Genomic DNA, 12476 nt, shown 5'->3' with positions numbered 1-12476 from the left:
TCCGAGTGTCAATTTCAACAGGGACTTTGTTTTATACTTGTGTTGGATAATTTTCAATTTATAAGAGAACAGATAAAGAGAGGTAAATGATAGATAAAGGGATCAGGAATTAACAACAGATAATTGTAGAAAATAAAATTAATAGAGAGCAAAGTATTTAATTAGAGATTTTAATAGAATGCAAATGTTAGGACCTAAAATGCCTTTTTTGCCTAGGATGTATGATTTGTGGATTTTTCTTTATCAATTAGGTGAATTTATCATACCCACATGTATTCAATTACTTGCCCCTGATACCTCACGATGACAAGCCTATTTTACCTACCTATCTCTCAAATTCCTTTGCAAAGATTCAATAGATAAAATGCGTGAAGCCTTGATTCTAGATGTGTGCTCTAATGCATGGACATAATGTTATCATCCTATGTCTAGCAATGATTTCATTATGATATCTTTTTCTTTTAGTTCTATTAGAAGTTATCCTCTGTCAAGCGCCTAACCCCTAAACTTGATGCATGCATGTCTTCTTTATATTTTTATCAAGAGTTATCCTCAGTCGAGCATCTAACCCCTAACATAATGTAAAGATGAATAATGCATGAAATATAAATAAAAAAAGACAATAGGATAGAAAACACGTGTTGCATTGATAAATATGGAGTACATCATACATCTCTTTGGCTTTTTAGGCCTGCCAGACCCTAACTAGGGGTTTTAGCCTCTCATAGCCACGAGGACCTTACACTGAAATGGGGGTATAAGAATTGGTGGAGGAGAAGAGATGGAAAAAAGGAATAGAGAAGATGATGAGAGAGAAGAGAGGGTTCTCTAAGGAAGAGTTCCTAGGCTTTGGGTATGTATGAGAGTGCTTTGAGACTCGGTGTGTCCTTTCTCCTTGGTTTGACTGTCTTTTTATAGTTGCTGAAGTGGAGTTGGACCTTCGTACTCACGCTTAGCGCGCTCTACTCACTCAGCACATGGGCATGTTTTCGCGCTTAGCACGTGTTGTGCGCTTAGCGCATGTGCTTGCTTTCGCGCTTAGCGCAAGTGCTTGCTTGCACGCTTAGCGCTGGCAGGGCGCTGAGTGCGCCTTGGGCTGGGCCTGATGCTAAATCCTCAACTTTTCTTCGTAATTTTTGTAGCTTTTTGTTTTTAATCCCTCCAGTTTTTATATATGCAAACCATAATTGGAAAAACATCAATTCCTAACAATTGAGCATGAATAACTACTAAATAATTATTTCTAAAGACATTTTCACTTTATTTTTCATTATCAAAAGCATATTTATTTAGTAGTTATCAATTTTCAACATACTTGCTTATGATCATTTGATAACTTTTGTATTTAGTCCTAAAAAATAAGAGTTTCCTTAATAATTTAATGATATTACCTAACAAAAAATAATAATTTATAACAATAAACGATTACATAATATTTTATAGTTTGATCATAATAATAATTCAATTTTGGAGTATAAAAATATGAATTTATTATTATGCTAGATATTATAGAGGAGGGGGAAGGACAATGGCCAAGGAAGGGGAGAGGGAAGGAGGACCGAGAAGGGGACGGGGAAGAGGAAGAGAAAGAAAGAGAAGGAGCATGGGGCTAAGAAGGGGTGTGAGAAAGAGAAGAATGAGTTGGAGTTATCTTATGAACCATTTCCTATCGTAGCACACCAATCATAAGACTTAATTTGAACGTTTGGTACTAAAATTATAACGTTTGCTATTGTAAAATTAGACCAAGTAGTTACATTTTGTTAGTTTAAAATATGTTTGGAATCCCTATAAAATTTGAAAAAGTATTAATTTGGTCCTCATAAAATTTTTCGTATTAGTTTGGTTCCTGTAAAAATAAAACATATTTTTATGGTCTTCGGTGGTAACTTTGTTAGACTATAGCTGATGTGACTAACAAACTTAACGTATAATTTGATTACAAATGAGTTAAACAATTTGTGGTGGTTAAAACCCCCCCTAAAATGAATTAAACAATTTTTTTGCAACTAAACCCTCCAAAAAATTGTAAGTTTTGGTCACTTCTTGGGTGATTTTCTTGCACTTTCTGATGAGATTAGGGGGAAATAAGAAACAACAATGGGTTCTGATGTCTATTGAGTGTGCTTGGGAAGATAGAGAAAAAAAGTAATTATATTTGTTAGTCATGTAAGAAAATCGTCTAACAAAGTTACTATTGAGAACCATAAAAATATGTTATTTTTATAGGGACCAAATTAATTCAAAAAAATTTATGAAGACCAAATTAATACTTTTCAAATTTTATAGGAACCCCAAATATATTTTATCCATTATAAATTTAGGTATTTGAAATCCTATATATTTAACCTTTGGTGGAGCATATTTCACACCATTTTTTTAGTCTCCTTCTTTTGTAATTGACATTCTCTCATTCTCATTCGCAATAAATAATTTTTAAAACTAGTTTTAGTTTAAGTTTTCTTTTTTCCGTTGTTGCCTAATGGATTTGAATTAGTATTATTGGCAAGCATATTACAATTATTTGCAAAAAATCAAATGCCTCTGTCAACTAAAAATTGTCAAATTCCTCATCATTTCTTTCCCTTGTTGCCATCACTACCAATGAATTTCATGCAAAATAATCAATCTTCCTCAATCTAAAATCCTCAAAGCTCTCAAACTTTTCCTTCAATTCCACCAAACTCCTCCACCGTGTTTTGCATGCCTCCCAATACTTCTAGTGGTACACAATCTCCTTCCTTTGATGAAGTTGAAACATAATTTTCTACCCAAATTGGGCTAAACAGAGAAGCAGAGAATTCAAAAAAGAAGAAAACAGAGATGTACTTTACAAATGATGAGGATACACATCTTTGTGATTCATGGCTCAATGTCTCAACTAATCCAATTATCGGTGATGGTCAAGCAAGAGATCGATTTTAGTTGAGAGTCGCAGAAAATTACAACCAATTCCAAGGCAATCTATCAAAAAGGAGCTTGACTCAACTTAAACCTCAATGGCAAAAGATAAATCATGTTGTGCAAAATTTCAAGGGTCATTACAAGCAAGTTGTTGATTTGAAAAAGTGATTACACAGAGAACAATGTCATGATTCATGTATACGCGACTTGGAAGCAAGACGAACTATGTGATCTTACTTTTGAGCATGCATGGCCAACTACTGAAAGATCAACCTAAGTGGTTAGATCAACTTAAAGAAAGTAATTCCAAAAGAGTAAAGAGTTTTGCTAATGGGGATTACTCGTCGTCATCTAATCTAAAGGCATTGATTAAGGTTTCAGAAAGTGACACACTATCACGAATCCCTCGCCCAATGGGACAAAAGGCAACCAAGAGGAAGATCAAGGGGAAATGAGGTGCAACATCTACATCGATTGTGGACTTGTTAGACATGGAAGCTGCAATTAGGGAAAAAACTATTGCCACCCAAAAGTTAGCAGAGGCAAAGGAGATAGAAAATGTAGCAGCGTTGTATGAAATTCTAATGAAGGACACATCTACTATGTCTGAAAAACAATGCAAGAATCATGGAAACATTTGTAGTTACATTTTGCACAAGTTTAGTAATTAGTTATTACTTGTAAGTTAGTTTTAATTAGTCACTATGTTGTAGGATTATTTGAATTAGTCATTATGATGTGACAGTCTGTTAAGTAGTTGAATGTTGAATTTGATTTTAATTAGTCTTCAAATTGTGACCTTCAAAACAATTATTAATTTTTAATTATGTAAAACTAGTCATTATAAGAGTCACTATTACAAAAGTAGTCGTTAAAAACTAGTCGTTACAAAAGTAGTCGTTGTGAAATTGGTTGTTATAAACTAGTCATTGTTAAAGTACCTGTTAAAAACTAGCTAGTACAAAAGTAGCTATTGTGAAACTAGCGGTTAAAAATTAGCCTTTGGAAAGTCATGCTATTTAATTGCTAAATTCCAATCATGCACATTTTCTACAAACTCTGTAGTCTCCTTTTTTTTGTAGCTACACTCACTCGTAGAATGAATCGAAACTCTGAATTCAATAGACTTTGTAGATAAATTATTGATGAAACACTTAATGACAACTCTGAAGAAGAAATCATGAGGTACTTACACGAGGTGCAACAATAAGCAAAAAATAACAGTTGGCCGAGACAAAGAAAACGCCGTATAAATCACGATCGTGAAGGTGGACATAGTTGTTTGTTGAATGACTACTTCTCAAAAAATTCTGTATACATAGAGATGCAGTTTCAACGAAGTTTCCGAATGCGTAAGCAATTGTTCCTTCAAATTGTAGACGTTCTCAATAATCATGATCCTTATTTTCGAATGAGATCCAATGTTGTGGTAGACAAAGTCTTTCACCATTGTATAAGTGCACTGCAACAATTTGTATATTAGCATACAAATCACTTGTCGATAGTGTCAACGAGTATGTTAAAATTGTCAAATGCATTGCAATTTAATGCTGAGAAACTTTTGTAAAGGGTGTGAACAAGATATTTGGGGATAAGTACTTGAGAAGGTCAAACAACAATGACATCAATCATTTACTACAAATTGGAGAGACACAAGTGTTTCTAGGTATGTTGGGTTCTATTGATTGCATGCATTGAGAATGAAAAAATTGTTCAGTTGCATGGCAAGACCAATATCGTACAGGTGATCATCACAAAACCTATAGTAATACTTGAAGTCTTTGCATCACAAGACTTGGATTTAACATGCATATTATAGAGTTGCATGTTCAAACAATGACATTAATGTGTTAAACCAATCGCTTGTGTTTAATGATGTTTTGCAAGATCAAACTCTTTTAGTGTAATTTATAATTAATGGAATCCCATATAGTATGGCATACTATCTCGCAGATGACATTTATCTTGGTTAGGCCACTTTTGTGAAGACCATCCCTATGCCACAAAAAGAGAAAAAAAAGTTATTTGTAAAATGTCAATAATCGACAAGAAAAGATGTGGAGAGAACATTTAATGTGCTAAAATCTCGATTTGCAATTATAGTTGGTTCACTGTGTAATTGGCACATTGATACGATAGAGAATGTTATATTGGCATACATTATATTGCATAACATGATTGTTGATGAGATACATACAATGATAATGTTGATGTTGATTGTGATCATATAAATAAAGACATTTCAAATGTTGATGTATCTCGTGGTGCTTCTCCCAACTTTGCTACATTCCTATAAACAAGACACTATATGCATATAAGAAAAATTCATCAACAACTTCAAGTAGATTTGGTGGAACATATTTGGACACATTTCGGTCACAACAGTGATGAAATTTAATTTTTCTCGCTTAGGGCCAATGTTTTGTATTTTGTTGCTTAAAAATGTTTATTTTTTGTCGGTTTAACTTTAAGTCATAAATAAAAAATAATTATCAATATTTATTCTTTTTTTAATATTATTGTCCATTGTGAGACCCACAAAAATAATTTAAGAACCTAAAGTGAAATCTACCATTAGAGCAAAAAAAAAAAAAAAAAAAAATTCTTGCATCCTACCTGATATCATGATATCTACAAAAAGTAATTCAAGAATTCAAAATTAATTCTATCACTAAAAATATTTGCTTTTGCTTTCATTTTATCTTTATTTGTTGGATCTGTATTGAAACACGTATAACAATAATTTCAACTACAAACCAAATATGCATCATCAATGGAAATATCAATTTGAAACATGGTACAAAAGAAACTTTACCCTTTGTTTATTTTAACAGCAAATGTAAAAGAAAAAAAATAGAAAGCTAAAACATCATCATACACGCAAGATTTATCGTCTAGTGCATTAATTTCCAGCCAACAAGTTGAAAAGGGAACCAAGGTAGATAGCGAATCTCCGTATGATTAGCCGCCATTAATCAACACCCTTAGACTATTTCTCAATTGCCAAAGCATCCGTGTGGCTTTTAGCTACCTAATTTGTTTTCAGTCATTATACCTTTGACTTCTCGGAATCGTGTTTACTACTGTATTTTATATCCACAAATTTTAAACTACTCCCATAAAACGATAGAACACCAACTTACATTAGAATAATTCCCGTAGAATGATAGAATTGTCAAATTTGGACTACTTTGTAATCCAGATCATGTGGAGCAAAAGACAGCACTGTTGCAAAAACTAGAAACAACCTTAGATGCTTGTGCTTGATAAATAACATACCTCACCAGTAATATGATCTAAGTCACACAACAGAAGGATTATCTGACCCCAAAAAGATGACAATGATCGGTTGCAGCAGTGATGGACAAATGGATGACACCAAGTTCAGCAAACCGATGCCATGGATTGGCATATACATAGCAGCAGCATCTCTTGCCTGTCTCATAACAATGGCAGCAGATCTCATACACGGAATTCGCGGTCGCAAACTTTGGTTCCCTTGCAAATTCTTCTGCTTAAACGCCACTTCCTTGGCCATAATAGCTGTTGCAGTGAAGTTATCAGTGGATCTCAACACCCCCATGCCTCACCGCCGTGATCAGCTATCGAAACTCAGCAGCAGTGCCTTGATCTGTACAATAATGGCCAATTCCATGCCGACTCTTGGGATCACAGAGAACAAGGACACCATGATGAACCTCATGGCCATGGCCATACTTGTGATCACCATGATTGTGAACATCTGCATACAGTTTGTGACTGGTGTTATCTATGTGTTTTGGGTGGAACATGCTGTCATCATGCTCCTCATGCTAATTCTGTTGATGACCATGACCTCCTCAGCCATAAGTCTTCCAAAGATGAAGCACTATTTTGAGCTGAAATATAAGATGAATGAAGAAGCAATTAAAGAGGGTTCAAAACTATTTGGTGAGGAAGGGAATCAAATGGTCAGCATACTCAGAGATCATCTGATGAAAATTTGGATGATGACTCACACAAGCAGCCCTCAATTTGTTCTTGGAAGGTCAGTGACTTGTACTGCTTCTGGTGCCTTTTGTCTTCTAAGTACCTTGACATTAATTGAGGCTATGCTTCGATCTTACTTGATGCCATGGTTGTTTGATTTTTGCACTGGTGACTGTGACTACAAGTGGTCCACAATCTTAATTCTCATAGTTCAGGTGGCTGCAGTGGTGGTGGGTACTATAGCTCCTGCTTTTAGATGGTTCATCGCCATAACTTATAAGTGTCCTCTTGTGAGGAATAAGAGCTGCAAGAGAAGGTTCCATGTAGAAGGGTACTGGACTACCAAGCTATTGTTGATTAAAGAAAGCCCTCTTGGTTTTCGAATTCACAATAGACAGTACAGAAAGCTGGCCCATGATGCAAAACTTGTTCTTATGTGTTTCTGTGTTAAACTGCAGGTGGGGATTGTGCTAATGTGTAAAGCCACCCAATACGTTTCAATATCCCTCATGTGCTTGATCTTGACATGTTGTGATCATTGCAAGAGGGTGAAATCCAAGTTTGTTTCTAGCGTCTCGAGCATTAGCTCGGGAACTGCAGAATCAAGGCCTGGCCCAAAGCTAGACCTGAGATGTTTTGTTTTGCATCTTGAAGGTGAGGAAGAGTTAGTTGAGGTGATGTTGAAACAGAACCGTGATGCCACAATTCACTGGGTTCAAGTAGGAGAAAAGAAGCAGCCAAAACTTCTCATTGAGTTATTGGAGCAGAAATGTTCTTTCTTGCAAGGATTCAAGGGAGTGGAAACATTTGACAGTGACCAAGTTCTTTCTTTACATCGTCTAGAAGCTGCATATAGTTGGTCACTTCCTTTGGTGACACTAGCTAGCATTGTAGTGGCGCTGCCAAACATCAATAGGGATTCAGTGAAAAAATTGATAAGTACTCTAAATGAAGGACTCCACTTTGTGAAGTTCATAGAAAATAACCTGGACAAAAAAGGAGAATTGTTTAAACTCAGGACTGCTGCAGAAATTGTGTGGCTTGGAGTTGATCTATATGATAAGTGGCTAGATGTGGATCTTCATGAGCTCTCACTTCATGATAAGAGCCCCAAAGAGACACTTGAGAAACTAGCTGATGCTGCAAAAACCAGGTATGAGAAATTTAAAGCCAAATATAACCACATTTGCATAAAGGAAAACCCTTCCTTATGGCCCGTCAAAGTGTCTGCAGCTCACACTATGTACAGAATATGCAAAACTGCCCTCTTAAACCATGAACTCCTAAGAGACAATAATAGCGAGAGGTTGTTTGAAGCACTTACAGTGATGATTTCTGATATATTGGGTGCATGTCTCACCAATTTGCCCCTTGTTATATCCACCAAGTGTTTGAATAGCACCATTGAAGAGAGGGAGGATACTGTCAGACATGCAGTTTACATTCTTGGCAAGACCAAGAAGATAATAGAAATGCTAGAAAAGAGAGCATTTCCCCGCGTGAATTTTTGCCGAGGGACCTTCATTGAAGATTGGCGTTTAATGCATAAGGAAAGCAACCTTTTGCACTTTGTTCCATCTTCAATGGAGAATGACACTCATACAGATCCTCCCAAATCAAGTGATCTATACCTAGACGTTGACTAAAAGCTAGAGGTACTGGTCATTTACAATTTTGTACATTAATGCTGAAAAAGCTAGCTTTCAGACTTTGCTTGATGTATAAAGTTTATGCAAGCAAGAAGAACTTAGGTGTGACAGAAATATTAGAAAAATTGCACTGTAAATCACTAGTTTTTGCTTGAGTAACATTTATAAGTGAGCATATCTTCTATCAAGTATGACAAAACCAATACATACCCAGAAACAACTGCATTCCGTGTTTCTTTTATGTTGATTTAGGTAGGAGATATTTGCACAATTCAGATATGCGGTTACGTTTTGCCAAATTTGCACAATTCATGATATGCCCCTCCATTCCAACCCAAGCCACCTTATATATCCTACCTAGGGTATACTTGTGCAAATATAAGAGAGATTTTCAATCAAGTGATAGAAGATTACTACCTGCCACAGTGGTGCTATGCTGCCATTCCTAAGTAGAGGTGGTGCACTGATGCCTCCTCTTGTTTGCTGGTTACTAGATGCATTACTTTCTTCGCTAATCTATGCTCCTTTGAACGGCAACAAATTGTCACTAATTTCTTCCTGCATTGCAACTGCAACTGCAACTGCATTTTACAGTAATGTAGCCAGTCTCAGTGTAGGCTTAATGCATGGTAACTTACTGATTCGGTGAGTGATGCATGGAATTGAAAATGTCACACATGACATGTATGTAATCCCATCCTAAACTGCAGACAATCGGAGACCTAAAAAGAAAACTGCAGACAATTTCAAGTTTTAAAATATTAAAAATATTATTTACAAGTTTTATAATAACACAAATGGTCTCTCTGATTTCCATCTTATATTAGCTAAATGTAGAGCAAACATTTCCATCATTCCAAACCAATCATGTTGCCCACTCTTTAGTTAGGACATCAAGATGTTATGCTTGTAACCATGTTCTTAACATTATTCCTACTTGTATTTGCTCCTTTGATTCGAAATGAAATACCATAACTTTCTTTCCTCTAAAAAAAAATGAATTTTGCATCACTTTTTTTATCAGAGCCAATGAACATGTATTAAATATGGATAAGGGATACCCAACTCTTCAAACATAGATCCTGTCAAGTATAGTTTTCCTACTCAAAGAGAACCTTCCAATTTTCCTATAACAGGTGCAAAGATCCTATCAAAATTTGTCAAATCTTTCATCACTTATTATTTTTTAATAACTATAACTGATCTAACTCTCAAGGGTTAACTTGACCCGACTCTAGCTTGTTAAGGTATCAAATTTTATAACAATTCTCACGCAATAATTAGAACGTATGTTTCCATACTTTTAGAACGTTGTTATATTAAAAATTAATAATTAGATTTGATTATTTTAAAAATGAATAAAAAATAAAATGAGAGAACGTATGTTTCATGTCATCTTTTTATATTCCTGAAAATATAAAAGTGGTTAAGTGAGGATATTTATTCTTATGATCGTTAAAAAGCTTATGAAAAGAGACACAATATATACACAATATCTCTTTGTATCGACTATTAAGATTGTATAGTAATCCCTTCAAAAAAACAAGATTATATATAATAATAATAATATTATTATTATAGTATTAATATATTATTTTTTATCAATTGTAAAAAAATATTTTTTTATCAACAATTACAATTATTTATTTTAAGTTTAAATATATTTTTAATCCTTTAAATTTGAATAGTTATTTTTTTAGTCTTCAAAAAAAGTGTTTTTATTAATTACTTAAATTTTGGAAAAATTATTTTTAGTCCTTTTATTTCATTGCGTTAATGATGTCATAATTTGTAACGATTTTTTATCATCAATTTTTTTAATCTAATTTCTTCAAAAAATATGATTTGTTACATTTTCTCAAAATATGTAAAAAATCATCACTCAACATTGATGTTTTTATTTTTCTTTTTTAAAATTGTTGAAATATATGAAAAAAAGTCACCAATCTATATAAGTAAAATATTTTAACGATTTAAAATCATCAAAAATTAAATTAAAAATATTCATTTTGACGATTAAAAATTATCATAAATTATAAAACCATAAATATAATAAATAAAGAAGACCTGAAAAATAAATTTTCAAAAATTTGAGGAATTAATAAAATAATTTTATTTTTAAAGGATAAAAAATATAATTATCCAAATTTAAATAACTAAAATCATATTTAAACCTTTATTTTACCGACTAAAACAAATTTACTTTAAATGATCTGCTAAATTGCAGATAAATCACAATTCACAGAGCAATAAAAAAAACAAATTTATAACAGAATATACCTATTATTCCAAAACTCATATCCTTCTCCTTCATACTTTCGCTTTTTTATGATAGCTGTGTTAACAATAGCAGATGAGATGAGGTTGCCCGGTGGGGCTAACTAGTAACTACTGACCAATGCAATGAATAACGACAATTAACTTTTTTTTTCTTTTAAAGTGATTATTAGATTTTTAAATTTATGAAAAATGATTTTTTTTTACGCATCAGTTCTTATATTATAAAATAAACTTTTAACTTTTTTCAATTTCTAAATAAATATTATCAACATTGTTTTTTCTTTTTTAGAATTGACTAAAAACATATCTCTCTCAATCATCTCAAATTACAATATATTTAATCATCTTTACCATCTATTTATTTTTATTTATATATTTAAAAATATTTTTTTATTATAAATTTTAATTATATAAATATATATAAGCTAAAATATTTTGTTGAAAAATATAAATTTTCATTAGTTTAATTCGTTTCAAATTTTATTGTAAAACAAACAAATACATATCACATAATTTTTTTATAAAAGAATATAGTTATTCATTTATGAAATTAAGGCAAAACAAACTCTAGAGTCTGTAACTCTGTATTATCCAATAAGATATTTTACGGCATTAGTATATAATATTACAATATGAATTAAATTCTTACAAATACAATATGAATTAATATGAAATCTAAAAATATATGACTTTAAAATATTTATTATAAAAATAAAGATATTATCATATTTGATAATTAATAATTAAATACCAGTATAAAATAAATGACCTTTTTGATACGTATACAGATTACAATTTTTATAATATGTATACTTTGAATTAAATTTGATCAAAATATTTTTCCATTTTATGATGTCTGATGTGTGCGATGCACATGCACATAGCTACTGGCTGAATAATGCTAATTAAAATGTTGTATACAATTAATATTTAATGATATCAGATGAGGTGGGTCGGTGACAGTGAGTGCTGCTGAAAATTTAATACTACTTTCATATTTATACTTTTTTTTTCTCTAAACAATAAGGATCCTTTGCTAAGAAAATCTTATTCGAGTAGGAAGTTTTATATTTATATATGCCATTAATTTCTGCGTCAGTTAATTTCTCTTCCCAACAATATTAAAATAAGAAGCATAAAGATAAGATGATTTAATTATTCTTGTAGTTGCTGGTCAAAAACTTCATAGTCATAAAGCACATTTTGTTAAACGTTTACAATAAATAAACTCCTCCATTATTTGAAACCTAAATTGAATGTTAAAATTTAAAAATATATAATATAATGTCTTTTTTCCCATAATTTATAATAATAATAAAAGATTTCGTTGCATTCACTTAACTACTTGTCACAATATATATATATATATATAAATGATAAAATTTAAAGTTTAGACATAAGATTTCGTTAAAATTTAAAATATATATAAGATTTCTTTACACATTGTTAAATTTCAAATTTAAAAATTAAGTTTGATATCTATATAATATTAATATAACTTTTACACTATTAATTAATAATATAATCTTTAAATAATTATTATGAAAATTAATAAAGTTATCATATTTCACAATTGTGATTAAATGAAAGTATTAAAATCCAATATTATTTACTGTTATAAAGTATATAAAACCTCGCAAAAAAAATCAAAATTAAATGACGATAAGAATTGTA

The 12476-nt window shown here is 31.9% G+C and overlaps 1 protein-coding gene across 1 annotated transcript; it reads left to right on the top strand.

The window, feature by feature from the left end:
* Window positions 1-6015: 6015 nt before the first annotated feature.
* Window positions 6016-8756, top strand: LOC114412158. Its single transcript, XM_028375951.1, has one exon. The coding sequence runs from the start codon at window positions 6240-6242 to the stop codon at window positions 8517-8519; it is 2280 nt and encodes a 759-aa protein (XP_028231752.1). The 5' UTR covers window positions 6016-6239; the 3' UTR covers window positions 8520-8756.
* Window positions 8757-12476: the final 3720 nt, after the last annotated feature.

This window comes from Glycine soja, chromosome 5, assembly GCF_004193775.1.
Source record: "Glycine soja cultivar W05 chromosome 5, ASM419377v2, whole genome shotgun sequence".
In the NCBI taxonomy this organism is placed as follows: domain Eukaryota; kingdom Viridiplantae; phylum Streptophyta; class Magnoliopsida; order Fabales; family Fabaceae; genus Glycine; species Glycine soja.
The sequence above is the reverse complement of the archived record's forward strand: the minus strand, read 5'-3'. Positions and strand labels throughout refer to the sequence as shown.

Excerpts from the sequence above, each read along its gene's own strand:
- LOC114412158 (XM_028375951.1), top strand. The coding sequence starts at position 6,240 with ATGACAATGATCGGTTGCAGCAGTGATGGACAAATGGATGACACCAAG.